General features: G+C 34.7%; 1 protein-coding gene across 2 annotated transcripts; it reads left to right on the forward strand.

Annotated features, from left to right (window-relative positions):
* Positions 1–91: 91 nt before the first annotated feature.
* LOC100375899 (uncharacterized) lies at positions 92–18823 on the forward strand. 2 transcript variants are annotated; one of them, XM_006811197.3, is made up of 19 exons: positions 92–265; positions 1686–1808; positions 2170–2232; positions 2531–2621; positions 2768–2847; positions 3909–4012; positions 5988–6153; positions 6288–6370; positions 6509–6591; positions 6734–6943; positions 7053–7245; positions 7887–8064; positions 8414–8709; positions 8889–8994; positions 9466–10171; positions 11338–11400; positions 13525–15123; positions 15699–15845; positions 16439–18823. In XM_006811197.3, exons 1-19 carry the CDS (start codon positions 263–265, stop codon positions 16495–16497), a joined length of 4353 nt encoding a protein of 1450 aa, XP_006811260.2. In that variant the 5' UTR covers positions 92–262; the 3' UTR covers positions 16498–18823. The 2 variants fall into 2 exon arrangements, with proteins under 2 accessions (XP_006811260.2, XP_006811261.2); XM_006811198.3 differs by having other exon boundaries at positions 6006–6153.
* Positions 18824–20763: the final 1940 nt, after the last annotated feature.

Below are 20763 nucleotides of genomic sequence, written 5' to 3' on the forward strand. Positions count from 1 at the left end.
ATTCGTCTCGCCCCTTTGACTCGTTGAACGTCCTATATAGTCACGTGACGTTTAGCCAATCAGAGAGGGAGACCCCCCATGACTAGTTGTTGTTCCCCACACAGGCAAAAACTGATCTTGCTGAGGACTTCTCGATGTTTGTATGGCTGTGAAAATTCCACAGAAATTAACCTAGATCATTAGGGAAATTGGGTTTCTGATCTCACACAGTAAGAAGACACCAAGCGGCCTTGTTTGGTAGAATATCAGGTATTTTTACCTAATGGTAAGTGAGATATTCGGTTTTCTCCCGCGACGAAGGACTGCCTTGATGGCAACTTGATGAGATGATTACAACATGTCAGCTGTGTTGTTTCTATTTCATGTTCTCCCTGATTTTCAAAAGTCTGCCCCGTAGATCACAGATTTTTATATCACACTGCTTAATTGTTTAGTTGACGATGACACCAGCAATATGTGGCTGAAAAGTGGCTAGCGGATTTAGAGAAACCTTACCAGAACGATATGGTTTCGTGTCACTTTTTTTAGATTTAGCTGAAGGTAAACTTGTTTATGTTGTGTATCGTGCAACATAAACTTGGTACTTACCAATCTATATATCGGTATCTCCAAATCTCATCCAACATTAGTTCTACCTGGGAACAGGTCAGTCGTTTTTTATCACCAAAAGTATTAGCTTAATCTGAATATGTCATCTTTCTCAAATGAAGAGGTCACCAAAGAAAGAGTTAGTTTCGAATCTGGATAGTGACACTAGTTTATTTCCTCTTACCTATACTAGAAAAAAATAAGTGAATTCTCATTAGATCTTCTCATGCAAATGTATGTGTAAAGTTGGCTGATTGCTGTTGGTATTTTATCATGAATAAGTAAAATCAACTTGTGTTTGATATAATAAGTGACTGGTATTGGTGGAATGACCTTGACTCTGCAAGAGACTTTCCAGTGATTCAGTTCTGTTTCAGTTGGAAAATGCTCAATTTCAAATTAAAGGTCTCAGTAAGATGCATCTGAACAATATACTGTTAATACACGACGTTGAGCTATGGGGTTTTTCATTACTTGCCTTCACATGTTCTTTCTGACACCAGGATTTGGCCTAGGAAAAATAGTACTGTGAATTGGTATACCCTCAATGCAATTAACATTCATGTGTTATGTAATACTTATATGTGGTACAACTATCTGATGTTGTTGTTTTTGACCTTACATTCATGGTGCCACATGTTACCATTCATTCTGTGCATCAAACTGTATGTAATCTTGTAGGGTGTACCAGGTGGTGTTCCATAACCTAGTACTTGCTTGCTAAGATCTTGTAAATACATTTTCTAAAAAAGCAGAATGTTTTTTGAGAAAATTACAAGGAATAATGTCTTATTTCAACAATATTTGTATGACATAATTCGTCTGAATCATCTTGTATGTCTCTGTACAATTTGTGTTTTGGCAGTATGCCAGGATTTCTTCCACTTAGAATATGATAATATAATATGCTGATTGTCATCGCCATGGGCAATACAAAAGCACCAAAACCGATTTGATAATGTAAGAAATAGGTAATAGAAGACTTGCTTACTCTACTGCCATGTACCCCAATATCTATCAAACGTACTCACTGATGCAATTATTTTACACTTCATTGAATTGGACCGCTTGTTGCACTTTTATAATGTGTTTTTCAGGCGGGGATTGGATTGGGTCTAGAGCCAGCCTACTTGCTAGTGGGTACAGATGTAAGTGCTAAATATCGAGGTGCATTCTGTGAAGCCAAAGTGAAGTGTCTGAAGAAACTGGTGAGGTGTAAGGTGAGAGAATTGCTAATGATTTTATGTAGTTATAAATTGTTAGAGCAAGAAAGAGAATATAGTTATGTTTTATGATCTGCCACTGTGTTATTGTATTGATATGTCCTCTCCTCTCCATTGTACTGTAAATATCACTGACTAATTCTGCTACAGCTGTATTTGACGAGATTAATGTCAAATCGTTTGTTGTCAAATAAGACCGTAAAATAAAATTATCTAGTTTCATGCTGCTGTATATTTCATCATGTTGGGTTGTATGTTTCAAAAAACTGCCCTAGTATAACTTTGTACTGAGACAATTTCATCTTTGTTTTAGATGACCCCTATATCAATCATTCCCTCACAATTTTTATTTGTTTAGATAAATTTTAAAGATGGTTCAACTGCAGTAATTACTGATGACCAAGTCAAAGGACCACTGAGGGTAAATATTTTTCTCTCTAACTCAAAGTAACTAATTTTTTCCACAGTTCATATAACAATGATATTTGCATAATCACACTATTTTTGTTTTTTGGTCCATATGAATTAGTGCCTCATGTATCAGTTGTTAGACATACCTGGGCACTTAAATTCAGTATGAACATTTGTGGATTAGCACTGTTCTTTATTTGTTTGTAATGCTAATAATGAAAGCACAAAATATGTTTTTTTTGACTGGTGGTTGTACTCAAACATTTATATATTTTTTTAGTGAACAATCTTTCTCTGTTAATGTTTAGGTAGGGTATCAGATACAAGCAAAGCATCCAGATGGACAGTTCATGGAAGGCTGCATTTCTAAACTAACTGATGCTAGTTCTTATACAGTTGGTAAGTAATTGGTCTGATATTCTGTAGATCAAGAGGGTTTAGCTGTCTGTCCACCAGCTGACTATTTCAAATTACCCTTAATGTTTTAGTGATTTACCACATTATGCATGGTACAATCATTTATGCTAATGTTATTTATCTTTCAGTCTTTGACGATGGAGATGAGAGAACTCTAAGAAGGACAGCACTCTGTCTACAAGGTGAAAAACATTTCAATGAAAGCGAGGTATGTCTATCTTAGCTCATTTGTATACTGTGATATGGAATTATTGATTTGGTGTTAGTTTCCTTCTTCATCTGCTTTAGAAGCTTTTCTTCAAACTTCGTACATAGTTTGAGCATGTTTATTCATGCTCCCACTTTTAATTTGTTTTAGTCCGTTCCAAATGATTGATTATTCACCGTATTTATCCCAAAATAGCATAATAATACCAGATTTAGCATGTATCGCTGCTCTAAGTTGAACTGTCTAATTCTATTCAAACTGTTGATACTGGTTACTTCCTGGGGCTACATTTCGTTATGATTTGAATGGCTAACTTTATTATCATACCTCACATTTGACTGTGGGACTTGTATCATTGTGTTATTTTTTTGATGGGCACTTATCAACCAATGACAATTGTTTTGGTCCACTTTCAAATTATGGTAAAAGTGGATGTGATCGAGTAAAATAGTACAAAGCGATAGTGGGCGTGGCTTATAAGTACTGTAAACCAAATTTTTACTGAAAAAATATTTGGCTGCTTTGTATAAAGTTTATTGATGAGTTGAATTTGGTATATAGGGAAAAAGGTATTTTTGCTGGATTTTATTTTCACTGAGTCATTCCTTTCAGCAAAAACAAGTTCCAAGTGAAAACAAAGAAATTTACAGTATACCGGCCCCCATTTTGTTCTGACTTCTACCCAGAGCATTATAGAGCAGGGACTCCTGATGTTGGTGATCTATGTGTACTATTGTTATACTAATTAGATAAAAAGCTATTAATTTTCCTACGGAGAACAGCGTTATTATGATCTTCTTATTTTCATAAAATTTTGAATTTTGTTTCTATTATTTAAAATATGCATTTGACTTTATTGTAAACAGATTCGGTAATAGGTTGTGTCATAGTGCAGTCCAAGAAGTCTGGCTGCAGACCATCATGGTTTTCAGAAATTATCACTTGTTGCATAAAGTCATTGATGTTGATAATGTCTTGTTTTTAAAGAAATGTATAATGTTTAGCTAACTAGGTAGCTAAAATAGTCAGTGATTGCTTAAAGTAGTTGTTTTCTTTTGCAGACACTTGATCACTTACCTTTAACTGATCCAGAGAATTTTGGTACGCCTGTGATGAAAGATGGGAAGAAAACACGGAAAAGACGTAGACCCAATCATTACTCCAGGTATGTATTATTCTTGGTGAAAAATTATGTGTTGATGTAGTGTGTGTTCATGAGAGTAATCAATAGATGTATTGGGTATTAGCTTATCCATTTTGCATGTTAACTTATTGAGATTATTTTTACTTCCTTATTAATTTTGATATTAGTTTTCTCCAGAGACTTGTACTATGTAGGGGCCAACTATTATGTTGTATAAACCATTAGATTCATATAGTTTGGGTTCTCTGGTTGCTTTGCCATCAATGCACTCAGAAGGAGATTTGATCAACAATGCTGATCAAACATCATGTCACACATATGGACATGCATTGTTGGACCCTGACTGAGAGCTTATGAATTGGTTTCCGTCTGTTTGTCCGTCTATTTACCATGGCCGGCTGATGGCGTTATTTAACCCCAAAATGGTCTTAAATGTGTGTGTAGAGCATTTTTTTTCATGGGCGACTGGTAGCACCCGCTGGTTTACTGGAGCACATCCATTAGTTTTCAGGATTTGTTCGAAATTAGCAATTTTCATATTTCTTGCGCAATTCTTTTATATCTCAAGTTCACATTGTCTGATTACGTCCAATTTTGGTTTTGGGGCAAATTTATTCTTACATTCAATAACAATCATTTTACAATCAATGCAAAGTGGTCATCTGTGATTTCATCTTTTTGTGTGCAATTGTGTTATGTCTCAAATTCATACTGCCCAGGTAGGATCTAAGTTGGTAAACAGATATTGTGTTCTAGCACAGTGTAGAGCTGGGTACATTTGTACAAAAAAAGGAATATAAATGCCAACCTTTCATTTGTTATATTAAAGTACAATAATGGAAGGATTTTGACAATTCAACGGCTTGTTTATCTTAGCATCTATATACACATTCACTTCTATATGAAATAATGTTGTTAACAGATGGCGACTCAACTGTGCCATGACTTGTTTACTATACCAACTTCAGCTTTCAAAATGTTTGGAAAATATTGATGTTTGCAGTGTTTCTCATTCACACACATACATGTTCGTACATACTTATGTAAGATATCTCTGGGAGACAATAATGTTCTGACAAATATTCACCTTTCCAGAATCAAACATTTTCTCATTTACATATGTTGAATACCATTAATAATGTAAGAATATGTGCTGGTCATCATACTGTTTTTTGACTTGCAAAATGATACAAAAAGAGAATCGGCTATTTCTTGCAGTATATTTCACACATATTAAAGAATTGAAAGCATATGTTTTGCCTTAATGTTTACTATTGGCTGTCAGTCAGAATCAAATGATGATCACAAAACTCTTTCGAAAGATGGATTATTCATTTATGAAAAACCAAGGCAATCTAGGGTATAGATGACTGCTTATGAAATCACCTTCTCTATTTTGCTTGCTCTTAGTAACATTGCAACCAGAGAACTCAAATCTCTTCTATTATGGGAATAATTAACACAATATCGTGTGATTAACTTACTGTTGTTGCTATGAAATGAATCATTCCTATGTTTTTTTCTGGAGAGATAATGGATGGTCTTTTGTTATGGTGCATTGTGGTTGTATTTGTATGTGCATTCATTCAGCATGTGTAATGAATGAAGGGTTGCAGTGTCAACTTTCTGATTTTGTGAACTTTTTACATACATTAGGACATATTAAAGTGGGTGTGTAATGCAACGAATGTGGTTTCTGTTGCAAAATATGTCAGCATTTTCCTGACAGACAGTGTGGGTACTTTCTGGATTTCCTTTAGTGTTAGTAAATTGGATAATTGAGAACTGATAATTAGAAATAGCAAACGTAGGACAATAGTTCAATGTTCAGATCTGTCGCCTGGCACAAAGATATTGAAAAAAAAGGTATTGGTTGTTAGTTTGTTGGTGAAGGGCAGTGTTGTGAAGATGAGGGACAGGACACGAGGTAGTAGATGCAGATGGTAGTGGGTACAACTTTCTGGTTATTCACTACTGCTAATTTCTTGTGTGACAGTCTGTTTCCTTATCTTAGTCGTAGCGATGATGAAGATGATGACGATGACAGCGAGTTTGAAAAAACACCAGTTAAACGAAAACGAACATCTGAAGATGATGATGTGGGCAGAGTTGTTGTTGTAGAAACTAATGAGAAGAGGAAACCGTCATGGTACCCAGCGCTGGTGGGTAACTGAATTTCTGCACTTTTGATTTTATTACAGTTGGTGTGGCTGTTGTGCTCTTGTCATTCTCGGTGTTGCATTGCTTTCAGCCATGTATGCACAACTTAGATTTTTTTAATTTTTGTTTTATGCAGATTATCCATCCTCAGAGGTCAGGAGAAACTGAAGTAAAGGGTAAAGACCACATTATATTGAAGTCATTCAAAGATGGAAAATGGTAAGTTTACCTCATACTAGCAATGGCAGGATACATTAATGCTCCGAAAAATATAATGGGCCATTAACAGGAAGGTTCTACAACCAGAATCCTGTTTTTGTGAAATGTATGTACTAACTGTTTTTTTTCTTTCTACAGTCACAGCGTTTCAAGAAAAGATATGAGAGACTTTATTCAGAAAGAACATACATTATCAAAGGCAGATTCAGGATTAAAACCAGGTATGCACAAGTCAAAATAGTTGTATATATTGTGCATTCATACTATTTAGTTAATTGGCAAAGTACATTTTTTAATATTTTTGAAACCCATGTAAAACACTTAACATAAATTAATAGAGATACTATTTCATGATTGTTGCAGCAATTGAGAAAGCAATAGCATTTCAAGACACAGATGAATTACCGCCAACATGGGATGGTAACTTGCTGAAGGAGAAAAAAGAAGAAAGTGGTAGCAGTGAAGATGAAGAAGTGGATGGGGATGAGGAGATAGAGGAGGACTCGGATGATGAATATGATGAAGAAAAAGACAGATGGCTGGCAGAACTGTATAAATTCATGGAGGAGCGGGGTTGGTTTTTATATTAATAGTTAATAGAAAATATAATTGTTTATTTCACCATAGTAACAAATGTCATACCTTGGTAACCCATGGTGATGTATACTTTTTTTATTTTTAGGTACGCCAATCAACAAACCACCTGTGCTGGGCTATAGAGATCTAAATTTGTATAAACTTTATAAACTTGTTCAAGACTTGGGAGGATGTAAGAAAGTGACAGACAATCAGAAATGGAGAACGATATATACAAAGATGGGTATCCCAGTACTTAACTCTGCTGCGTCATACAACATTAAAGCTGCCTACAATAAGTAAGAATACTATGATGTATTTATGAGGCAGTTATACACTATTTAGATTGACCCGATATCATCTCATTCTGTCCGAATGTATGCTTTCCTGTATGTACTTTCCTGATAACATTTTTTGTTGTAATGCAGTGAGAGATAACAGCCTGATATGCCAACACAAACATTTTACAAAATTCAGGGCTGTTCAGTGACGAGGTTATAATGGGCTTGCCGAAAATATCACTTTTAAAATTAATGTTTTTATTTGTCAAACAAAAGTAAGAAAAGGGTACTTTTATGAAGTTATTAACCATTAGTGAAATCAAAAAGAGAAATTTGGTGTAACTGTTGTAGTGCCTCATCTAACCATATACACTGTAGTGTCAGGTACAGGCCGGACCCTAACGCCACGGTACCAACCTGTTAGTTGTAGAAGTGTGTATTACTGTACACTGGCACATAAAATTTACTGGAAGAACATAAAAAACCATTGATTTCGGCCAAACAATATTCCTTCAAGGGACCATTACACGGTCAACTTGTTTTTGATAAAAACAATATTTCAGCGCTGATTTTCTGCCATGATTTTCCCCACCAGTAATATGTTTGTTGACTATGACTGCTTCCTATGTTATTAACACATATATCTTTTTTTTAAACAGATACCTTTATGCTTTTGAGGACCACTGTCGTAAACTTGGTATGGGATTCACAGCAACAAGACGGTACAGTAGTAGTAGTAGACTGCTCAGACAGCAGAAACCAAAAGTTGTTAAAAGATTAAGTCCATCACCTGCCAGAGAGTCACTCGATGAAGAAGAAGCAAAGCCAAAGAAAAAGGTGAGAAATAAGATTGTATTTATATCATGTTTTACTAATTGGCACTTATTTACCTTGAATAAGCTAATACTTGGAATGAGGATATATTATAAATTAATCTTCATTTTGTAAGTGCCAAGTAAAACATTATTTTCTATTTTATTCATTACTTAATATTTACTTTGTCCGTACCATTGTAAATGAAAGGCAAGGTACATGCAGAGAAAATCTGTCATTGTTGTTTTCATTCAACATTCAGTTTTTTTGTAATCTAATCTTGGACTGCTTTATCTCATCCCATCACCCTGTACAACTGTGTATCTTAAAATTGAATTATCCAATGTATGTCTTGACATATTGTTATACACAGCCTGGCAGAAAATCTGATGCAAGAAAAGAAGAAAAGGCCAAAGAAAAAGAAAGAGAGCGGGAGAGAGAACGTGAACGTGAACGTGAAAGAGAACTTGAAATGCAAAAAGAAAGGGAAAGGGAACTAGAATTGGAAAGAGAACAAGAAAGGGAACGGGAAAGGGAGAAGGAGCGAGAGAAGGAAAGGTTGAAAGAAAAGGAACGCGAGCGAGAGAAAGACAAGAAAGAAAGGAAAAAGAAGAAAGATACAGAACTAAGACCAGAGGAAGAGTTAAACGAAGAAACTGCCATGGAAATGTGAGTAATATATTTATGCATTAATAAATGGTTGTTCTCAAATAATAAGGGCACACCTAGTTTTATATAATACCGTACTTAGGGTCCCCCATGCAGATAAAAAACAAGGACTTGTGGATTAATCTCAGTGACTTGTCACCCATCTGCTCTGTTTTAACTTTACGTATTTGTGTCTACAGTGGAATTGTTGATAGTGATGAAATGAGAGAGACTGATTTCAACATTGGTGATAAAGTGGCTGTCAGATATGGAAGAGGAAGAACACAGAAAGTCTATGAAGCTAAGGTAAATATGTGGTTTCGTTTGGTCAGGAAGAATTATGTGTCTGTTTAACGATGTGGCTGCTTGCATTGAACTAGCTATAATTAACTGCTCAGTTTGTCAGTACTGTCAATCAGTACGTTATCGTCTTCTAAAAGATTGTTGCAAATGCTTATATTGAGTATACTGACCACAAATAGACAAATTTGACAATTACTGCTAACTTCCAAGAATTACTACACCAGAGTAATCCGAATTAGTTAAGTGACGTTTGGAGGATGAAAAGATTTATTTTAAATTTATGTATTTTGAAAAAAAATTATTTTGTATCTGGACATGACTTTTCAAATAATTATGTGAACCAGCGTATGTGCGTGTCTTGTATCATTTTTGTCTACTTGGTGCTGCAGTCAGTATAGTAATTGTTTCCTAAACGTATTCATTTCTATTGTTTACACAAAAAATGACAATTGTTTTGTTTTTCATAAATAACAGATTGTTGACATTGAACAAGAAGAAGAAAGTGATATGATGTACTATGTACACTATAGTGGTTGGAATGTGCGATATGATGAATGGGTCAATTTAAACAGGCTTGTTAAATCACTGGAATCAAAGAAAACTAAGAAGAAGAGTTTGGTGAAGGTAAAACAGGAAAAAGAAGATGTTGAAGAAGATGTGTTGGTAAAGGAAGAGGCGGAGAAAGAGAAGATCAAGGAGAAAGAAAAGACAAGTGACAGGAAGGAGAAAGAAAAAACAAAAGAGAAATCAAAAGAGAAGGAAAAAGTCAAGGACAAAGAAACTAAAAGTGTTGAAAAAGAGAAAGTTAAAGCCAAGCGTGGTCGGCCACCATCATCAGGAAAAACAAGTCAACCATCTACACCAAAAGGTGGTAGTGGTAGACCTAAGTCGCCTATTGTGTCATCACCTTCACCAGTCCCCAGCAAACCATCACCTGCCGCAAGACGACCATCACCTGCCCCTAGGAAAGCATCACCCATACCTAGAAGAGCATCACCTGTACCAAGAAGAACATCACCTGTTCCCAGAAGAGCATCACCTGTGCCCAAAAGGGCATCACCTGTCCCAAGAAGAACATCACCTGTTCCCAGAAGAGTATCGCCAGTCCCTAGCAGAACACGGATTACTCGATCTGACAGAAATAGTTTGAATGATAACCCATTTGTTAATGGCTTAGAAGGTGAGTATCAGAATAGTTATAGTGTTATATTATGTTCCATTAATTGAACTGCATTCTCCCCAGACTGTGATAGAGCAGTGTCGCCACTACCCTGTAATTTTGATAAATAATAGAACCAACGTACTATATCAATAAGAGGTATTTAACGTGAGACTTGTACACTAATCTGAAATTTTTTTCTGTGGAAAACACATAGTTCTCATTTTTTGGTATTGTCGCATTTACATTTTTTGACAGGGTGGCATTTACACAATGATATTGGATCCATTTAAAATCAATCATTTGATCAATCACTCTCCCTAATTCAAATTGATTTACAGTCATTACAATAGAACATCAAACAAAAATCTTGTATCAAATATTCATATACTGAAGTTTCTTTCTTTAGTTTAATAGTTAGCGAATTAATAAACATTGACGTGATTAGTTTTGAAACAAAACCCTCAGATGTGGTGTCACCTAAATAGACAACCATGTGCTTAGGGGTTGACTTGGGGCAGTGGCAGAATTGGTTCAAAAAATAATTTGCACAAGATAAAAATATTAATTATTATTACAATCAATTATTAAAAAATATCTGTAAGCCTTAAGTACAGTGTGAAAAAAAATACTGCTAATTGATCAAGGAAACAAAAAATTGCACAAAACAAAATGAAGGAGAACAACATTTTGCTCACGTTTTCTTATATTCCCCTTCCATAACTGTAGCTGATAAATTCAAAAGACACAACCTTCTTGGATTACAAACTTATAGCCATGTATATTCAATAATAGATCTACTGATGAACACCTACAAATTTTGTGTGTATTTTGTCACTTGCAAAAGGGTAGCATATAAGTACACGACCAAAGTGTAGTTAATATTTGTTTCAGTGTATTTCCTTCATTAGTACCTCGTATGCTTATGTAAATTACTGAGTGTTAGCTTCCGAAATACTGAGTTTATAGATCGACATCTTATATTTCTTCATCATTGAATAAATAGTATGCAACTTATTTGATAGATAATGAATTGGAAATGTTTTCTACTTTACACAGGGGTTGGTAATGAAAGGGTACACTCAGCTGGTTTTCAAGCATAGATTGTGCTATGCCTTCTATTTTTTGGATTGTTTTACTGAATTGTTAATTTACATGTTCTTACAAATAGTTTCCTTTCAATTCAGCTAAAACAAGAACAAGGAGAAGTTCAGGTCCAATAGAATGCAAACAAAGTATGGAGAGTAGTGGTAAGTACAATGTGGGATTTGATGGAAACTGTGAATACCTACATCCATGACCAAATTAACCCTTATTCTGCCAGCTCCATGTACTTTTACATTGGTTTGACCCAGTGCCCATGCTCTGCTAAGTGTCCATCCCTGTTTTTAGGGCATTTCTATGTTCAATGCCACACAGCTAAGTGTCTATCCCCTTGAAAATGCCCTGAATTTGATTGTCTTGGTAATTGTTTGGCAGGTAATTAGTCCCTGTTTCAGGCGCAGATATCAATGAAACATAGCAGGTTGATGAACAAGTCTGTCGAATATGCACATAATTTTTTTTTTCCAGATCTAAAAATCCTGAATGGGTCTTTCTCATGATTTTCATCCATGCTCAGAATAAATAATTAGCTTAGATGGTAATGCTAGGGTTTTTAGTGATGTCATGACCTGGTCATGCCTTGATCTGAATCAGTGACAGATGGGTTGTACCATTACCATTCCCTGTGGAAACTGTAGAGTGGTGTCAGGGCTACATTTTGAGGGGAATTATAGTGGTGATACTGAAACAAATCCAGGTCCTGGTAATATACAAAGACCTAAATTAACAAAGAAGTCAAGTTGTTCCATGTATTATTTTAACTTGTTGGTTTTATATAATACACCTTGGATATCGGTTGCTGTGAAGATGTTGTGAATGTGACTATGGTAACTGTGCTAAACTACTAGCAATAGTGAAGTGCCATAAATACCTCATTCCATATTCAGTTTACATTTCAAAATTGTTTTTTTTTAGCTCCGCTGTCGACTTTGTCGAGCGGAGCTTATCATGAGTGATTGTCCGTCGTCGTCGTCCGTGTCAATGTTTTACTTTTTCGACTTCTTCTTGAAAACTACAAGCCTAAATGCTTTGATACTTGGTGTATATGTACCTTGGGTAGACCTCTCTTAGGTTTGTTCATTTCATGTTGATATCTTTAATTCTCTAATTTTGGTGAATATTTTTGTCATTTTTGGTAAAAACTGATATTTTCAACTTCTTGTTAAAAACCGCAAGTCCAATTGCTTTGATACTACATATATAGGTACTACATGTGGACCTCTCTCAGATTTGTTAATTTTGTAATGATATCTTTAATTCTTTAATTTTGGTGATTATTTTTGTCATTTTTGGTAAAAACTGATATTTTCGACTTCTTGTTAAAAACCGCAAGTGCAATTGCTTTGATATTACATATATAGGTACTACATGTGGACCTCTCTCAGATTTGTTCATTTTGTAATGATATCTTTAATTCTCTAATTTTGGTGAATATTTTTGTCATTTTTGGTAAAAACTGATATTTTCGACTTCTTGTTAAAAACCGCAAGTGCAAATGCTTTGATATTACATATATAGGTACTACATGTGGACCTCTCTCAGATTTGTTCATTTTGTAATGATATCTTAATTCTCTAATTTTGGTGAATATTTTTGGTAAAAACTGATATTTTCGACTTCTTGTTAAAAACCGCAAGTCCAATTGCTTTGATACTACATATATATGTACTACATGTGGACCTCTCTCAGATTTGTTTATTTCGTGATGATATCTTCAATTCTCTAATTAATTTATTTTAGTGAATATTTTTGTAATTTTTGGTAAAAAGTGATATTTTCGACTTCTTGTTAAAAACTGTAAGTCCGATTGCTTTGATACTATTCATATTGTTCATTTTCTAATGATGTCTTCAGTTCTTTAATTGAAATGTGCATTGCTAACAGCGGAGCTATCTCAGCCGATAGGCTGCTTGTTAAATTATTTGTTGTTGTCAAAATCAGTTCCAACAGATCAATCTTTGATATTGATAATTCATTTCCACTTTGTATTACCAAAATGCCTTCAGGAATTCTCAAATAATTGTGTCGGTGCAACACAGTATTCAAATTTGAACTACCAAGTCAAAGGCGATACTGTTGGCTAATGTTTTTGTACCAAAGCATATTCTGATTGCAGAATAACAGGAAGTAGTAGAGTCTCATTGTCAGTTCAGTTTTTCTCAAAAACAATGCCAATAAATGTGCTTGCATTTGTAAATTTTCCAAATAGACATTGAATTACAATGGCGTTTTGGGCACTTAGTTTTTCTCATTACTGTTTTTTCTTCTAGAATCAGAAAGTGAGCCAGAAGAAAAGCCAGTTTTGAAACCAGTAAAAGAGAAAATTAGTAAATCACAAAAAGAAAAAGCTGCTAAAGTGTCAAAAGACAAAGAACTGGAGGAGAAAAAACATGTGGAAGCAGAAAGTATTAAAGATGAAGAATCTGAAAAGATGATTAAACAAGAAGAAAGGAGACGAGATAGAAAAGAAGCTATGCTTGCCAAGAAAGAAAAGTCTCCAACACCTGAACCAAGTAAAAAGGACAAAGTACAGGAATCAGTTACTGAAGTAAAAGCAAAATCAGAATCCAAAGCTAAAGAAGATAAGAAAGAGAGCACTGGTAAAATAAGGGCACGAAAAGAAAAAAAGCAATCATTGGAAGGAAGGAACAAGAGAGAAAAACATGATACTGCAGAAAAGAAAGAAAACTCCAAAAAAAGTAGTGAGGCTAAAAAGGATAAGGAATCAACCAGTAGGGAGTTAGACTTCACAAACGAGTTTGTGGAAGAAAGTAAAGCAGAGACCATGGAAAAACAGGAAAAGGATTCCGTGGACATAAAGGAGAAGGATAATCCGGAAAAGGCAGAAAAGAAGAAGGTTCGGAAAAGTAGAGCAAAGAAAGCAGAAGAGAAGAAACAAGAAATGAAGTGTGAGCCCAAAGATACAATTGAGTATGAGAAGGAAGAAGAAAAAGAACTCCCAGACTGTCAAGTTGAAATGAAAAAAATAGAACAAAAGGATGAAAAAGAAGAAAAAGAATGCAGAGTTGGAGAAAGAGAAATTGATAGGAGTAGTAGTAGTGATACAGTTGTCAAAGACGTGACGCCAATAACAACAAAGACTCAGGAAGAGAAGACAACAGATAAAAGTGAAGTGACAGAGAAGGAACCTTCTCCAATAGCAAGTGTTAGTGTAAATACTGAAGAACTTAAAACTGAAGAAAGTGATAATACAAAATCACTACTTAATACTCCACCATCAACACCTGAACAATCGCCTGTATCAGCCATGGTTGATGAAATAGTCATAACAAGTAATAAACAACAAGAAGCCCAACCACAGCCAGAGCAAGAACCTTCCAAAGTACATGAAGAGCATAAAAGTGACAGTGATTCAAGCATAGAAGTGGGAGGTACATCACAGCACCAATCACAGCACCAATCATCAGCTCAAGTTACAGTCGTGACTAGTCGGGTGGAGTCACCAACTCTTAATTCAAGTGGCAGTTCTATATCAAGCCAGAATGGTGGGGGTGGCAGCAATGGCAATGTTGCTAACATAGAAAGTAACAGCAGTAATGAAGCTGAAGCTCCAACACGAAAGAGGCACAGAGAAACAGACGACTGTTCTCCAGCAAAAAGGCGGCGACATAGTCGCAAACGTGCAGGAAGTGGTCGAACACGGCGAGATAGCACTAGAGACAAGCCACAAAATAGCAGTGATAGTGATGAGGCTGTTCCAACTCAAAGTACATTAAGTAATTTCCCAGCTCGGCCAAGTTCACCAACTGCAGCATCGACATCTGCTTCATCAAGTTCCAGTGGTAATGGCAAACCAGGAAGTCCAAGATCAAGGTCACCCAGGCCATCAAAATGGAACTTTGTTATAGGTATGCTATATTTCACCATATACACCAGAGTTTATTATACAAAATGTAGTTTGAGAGTGGTTTTGGCCAACCTATTTTAGAAGGCTACTTTTATGCATTTGTGTATTGATAAGCACATCTTGTGACTGTTCATAAGGTTGCAATTAAATTAACTATCAAGGATAGACATTGTAGTGAAAACATCTTGTAGTGTTCTTACCTGTGTATTTCATACATTGTGGCCACTACTTGTAGCTTTTTTTTTCAAAACAAAAATGGATTATTCAAATAACTTTTTCATATGCAATTCAGCCACTTTTCCTATGGAAGAGTTATCAACATTCTAGTAAATTCTGCTTGTTTTCCAAATAGATATTAATCAAAATTTGAATCTTTGGCCAAAGTCTATAAGCATTAGCATAACAAGTTTGTTTGTTTCCACGCTAACATTGAAATTTGATAAAATTACAGAAAGTTGGAATTTATTTGCGCTATTATGGCAGTTTGACAGCCTCCATCCAAATATGCATGGTTATGTGTGAATAATGTTGGCGCAATGAGATGAACTAATACATCTTCACTTGTGTCTCTTATAGATTTGACTCACATTAACTGTGCAGAGGAAAGGATAGCATTTATACAGCAGCAATTGACAGAACTTCGTAAAATCTATATGGCCTTAAAAGCAGAGGTTGCTAGTATAGACAGGAGGAGGAAGAGGCTGAGGAGGAAAGAAAGAGAAGGTAAGAATGTGTTGATTTTGTCAGCTGATCACATGGTATCTCTGTAATTCTTTTTGTGGTTATGGTAGGGATAGATCACATTGTCATTGTCAATGTAGATTTCATACCAAGTGGTTAAGTATCAGCTCTGTGTTCGAAAAACAAATGTAAATATTACTTTTTACTAATAATATTATCTCCGAAATTAGTTGCCTATGACCTCTTGATCATAAGTGCAACTGCATCAACAATAAATCTTCAAACTGACCATGAGAAAGTTACTTTTACTGAATAGACCTATATTTGATGTAGAGATTACTGTTGGCAATCTTGCAATTTGGTTTGCCAAATTGCTGAATCAAACTTGAGAATATTTATATTTATTCAAGTACTGTGTAAATTAAAATATGCATGTTCAATTTGAGAACTATTTGGTCTATGAAAATATCCATAAATTACATGATGTACTACTAAGTAACCAAACGAATGTTATCCCTGAATTTGGAGTTTCACTCTGTATGCCATTTTTGTCTCGGGTTAAAAAACTAACAAGAGTAGAAAAATAACGCTGTGGTTAAAATATAAAATATTTTTTTTTTTTTTTTTGCTTACAGCTCAAGCAGCAGCAATTCAACATGCCATACAAGTAGCCACAGCGATGGAAATCTCGTAGCAAATAGCCATGACATAGATTTTTACATTTTTAATATATATAAACAATTTATGATCACCGAGATCAAATTTGTGTGGGTTACACCCACAAGGCGCCATTTCTCTCCAGAGTATTTTTGATATGTTATACTGGATAATGTGTGACTGTAAAAAATATGAAATCATGGTCAACTAAGAAGTAATTGGTCGAGTGACAATGGTGTTGTGATTATATTCAATTGGAAATATGATGTCATTCGCAACCCCATTATCGATGCAATTTGTTATGTTTATATACTGATACTAATTTTATTGATTTTTAAATTCAAGATTTTATGTAAAATATATTTCTCAGTATTACTACTTTGAGATGGATGGTTCCTGTCTGATTTTTTTATTTGGCTTATTAAGCTGAAAATTCCACAAAATTTGTTAAAACTTCACTGATTAACATTGAAACTTTTCACCCTCTTGTGGGAGAGCTGGTTTCGCAATCTCAATACATTTAGTGATTTTATTCAAAAATGAATGAAATTTTGTACTATAGATTATTATAAGGGCCAGATTTACTGTTACCCACTCCTTTTTTTTTTTTTTTTTTTTTTTTTAAAATATCTATTTATTTATTGCTTGGGCAAAGATTTCATCTCAAACAGCTGCACTGTATAATAGCTGGAAAAACCCACATCAAGTACATTCTCTTTTCCAATGAACTTGTTTTAATGTTTTCAGGCATTAATTGATAAATGGATAACTTCTGGATTTTGACATGCAAGCTTTGTAAGTACATGCAGAGTCAATGGGTCACGAGCTCATCACCTCTGCTCAGGGTTAATTGCCAGAGTTTCAGACATGTCACATTCAAATTTTCTGTTGCTTGTATCCATTCTGAAGTACCCGGTAGTTCAGAGACTAAAAATTGTTGGTCATACTAATAACAAAAGTTGGTGTGAAGAGTATACATTTCAAGGTTTTGTTTGGATCACACCACATATGTCCTTATACTGCCCGTAATGTATTAAGTAACATTTGGTTGTTGCTTAATGTGTTAACATGTTAACAGTTTATGTGAGTAGCCGAGCTGCATATTTTGATTAGTGACTAAGGTTGGGAATGCAGTGTTGTGGGATACCTGTATGCAATTTCATATATTCAGCTTTTAGACAAATTATGTTGCCAATCCCATCTTTACATGGTGCTTGTTTAATACACTCCAATGTTCCTGTATATTTGTTTTTTAAATGAATTGTCATCACATGTATGCAAACGTGTACCCTAATAATGTTCATTGTGTTGGAACGAGACATGCTCTTGTGACTTATGGAATCACAGTCATTGATGTACTAGTGTTATTGAGTGTACAGACCAAAATGAATGCACATCTGTATACTACAATGTTACATCTTGTTTTGTTTGTCATACTCTCATTGTTAAAAACAAATCCATCTCGTTGTACCTTGATATCAACACCCTGGTACAACTACTCAATAGCATCAGTCACATGACCACACTTCACATCAAAGACAATTTAAAATTATATTTTGTATACATTTTTAAAAGTGAAGTTATAAAAACAAGAATTATAGTTTTTATTTAACAAGAAAGATGTTATTTAAGAATATTGATATGTTAAATCAGTTCAGAGGAGAGAGAAGAAACCAAGCTCACTGGATTTTTTTTATTTGTATAACATGATTAATAGTGTACAGCAATAATCTGTGTTATATTGATGTTCACTGTACAGTTTTATGATGAGTAAATCAAAAAATGGTATATCATGTTTTGAAGAAAAGATTCATTTTAATCGAAAATTTTACTTGAGAAGTTCGGAATTGTTTTTATTACGATGAAACCAAGTTGTATATTAACCATATTCAAATTTGGTGTTTTTGCTTGAACACCAACTTTTGCAGTTGTAATATTTTTCGTCTTGAAGGCAAAAGAGGAGTGATAATTTAACCTTCAAGGTATTCCATTTATCTCAGCATTATCTTTACCTCTATTGGTTCTATGCGTGCTTTAATGCTTGCCATTTATACACTAACAATGTCTGCTCAAATGCAGCCTACTCATAGGGAACTCATGGAATTATTATGCAGCTTTGAAAGAAATTGTACTATGACTGTATCTTTCGGTTTGCATGATCTTTTAAATTAGATTTGCTTTGATTTGCTTTGGTCAACAAAATAGGTGCTCTTTTAGATTAATTAGAGCATATACAATGAAGAAATAATACATAAATCTAGTAAATGCAATTAAATTTTTCTAGCATGTACGAATATGTAGAAGTTGTAATTTATTCTTTACGTACATACTGAGAGTATTAAAACTCAGTCTTGTCTTAGTAATTGATGTCTCTTGGTATTATTTATTACCCTACTGCCATCCGGGCTGTCTGTCGCTTTAAAAGTATCCATATAAAACATGCTGCAAGATTCAGAATGACTTTTGTAACACAACGAAAAATGTAATTAAGAAGACCTAGATATTTCGCATATGTAGTTAAACAACATTGGGGTGACAAACCTGGAGTTAAAACTTGAACTTGTTATGAAGTGGCTGGTTTCATTGTGAGTGCCAAAATAAACTAATCCTGAAAACTGCCATCTTTCTATAAGTTTCACTTGGAATGTTCCAATATCTGTTCATGAATATCCTTAGTGATGTTTGTTTTGACTGGCACTTTCAATCCCGAAAGCCAGCACCCCTTGTCTCCAGGAGTGCAGTGTGGTAAAAATCACAGAATAAATTGAGAATTAAAATTATGATTGTGATTATTGTTTGACATCGTTGTACACTATATTCATAGTACTCCTGTTCTGAATAGCATTGCAGATGGTGTCCGTGGATGGTTGATTTTGTGGGTGATGTTTTTAATCAGTTTTCAAGTGAGAATATTGCTAAACCGGAAAATATTTGCGTAATAGAAACTCTGAAACACGTGTATTGTGATCACAAGTGTAGAATTTAATTCAAACACCTCCATCAAATATAGATGGAACTTGTACATCTGAAGTACAATCAGTTGAATGCAGTCATAAACACAATGTATAGCGGCATTCATGATCAGTTTAATTTGGCGCCTATTAAATACATTATTTATTTCAAGTACAATGTAACAATACAAGTATAATACATCGTAACATACTGTACAATACTTTAGCGAAAGTATGAATTTTATTTTCATTGATTTTTGCAAGATGAATATAAAATATACCAAAGGTATATACGATGGATTTTCACTCAATCATTCCTTCAGCGATTATTAATTCCAAGTAAAAATAAAGTATATTAGACCTAGAATGAGCTTACATTGTACTCTCCTCACAAATCTGAGTTGAAACATTTGTGTAAGCTCGTGGATTGTTAGTGCGCCCTCAACCTGATACTGCAATTACCTCAATTGTTCACACCTGTAATTAATATTGTATCCTTGTTTAAAAAGCACTGATGGATTAACACTATTTCATTGTGAATTCATTTCTGGGGTATGTCTCAAAATAGATAGCAAGACAAACCAAACCAACTAGTTGAAACATTTTTCTAGGCCCAGAGTTCAGAAATTGGTTGATTTGTGTAATTGGGTCAATATAGAGAGCCCTCGTTTCTGAGGTGTTCATAACTGGCCATTGTGATGGTGAAACGTGACCACTGACTCATTCTCGTGAGCCTGGCCATTGTGGTGGTGAAACGTGACCATTGACTCATTCTCGTGAGCCACAAGGTCGTAAGGGACTATTAGGAATATGTGTTGTCTGAATGTCGGTGTTTATTTCTAGTAATTTACAAAAGTTTCAATGGCAGGTCGCATTACACTAGTGATGCCACAAGGTCAGACAGATCCCTGTGTGGCTTTAAATATTGTAAGGCAGTAGATAGCCCCAAGGTTTGGTATCTCCTGTTGTCTCAATCTTATTGAAAATACAACCCCTCTAAACGAATCTGAAAAATGGTGACAAAAATCATGTACTTTAAGATGACGACACGCGGTTCTATATTGTGCTCGTAAATATTTTATATGAAGTAATATTTTATATGAATGAAATAACATAGATTCCTATGGAAATGTGCAATATTTTTGAATAATTGTGCTACATTTTTGCCTCTATTTAAAGAGTTGAATGCAAAGAACACCTTAATTTGGTCCCATAAAAGGTGACTAGCAACTTGTCCTGTCTCATTTGTTTAAAAAATAATTTCTGCCCACCACCTCTAGGGGATGCTGTAACATTGTGTTGCATGAATTTGCAGATCTATGGCAATGAAGGAATATTGTGACCATGATAGT

The sequence above is a fragment of the Saccoglossus kowalevskii genome, chromosome 2 (genome assembly GCF_978046115.1).
Source record: "Saccoglossus kowalevskii chromosome 2, keSacKowa6.1, whole genome shotgun sequence".
In the NCBI taxonomy this organism is placed as follows: Eukaryota; Metazoa; Hemichordata; class Enteropneusta; family Harrimaniidae; genus Saccoglossus; species Saccoglossus kowalevskii.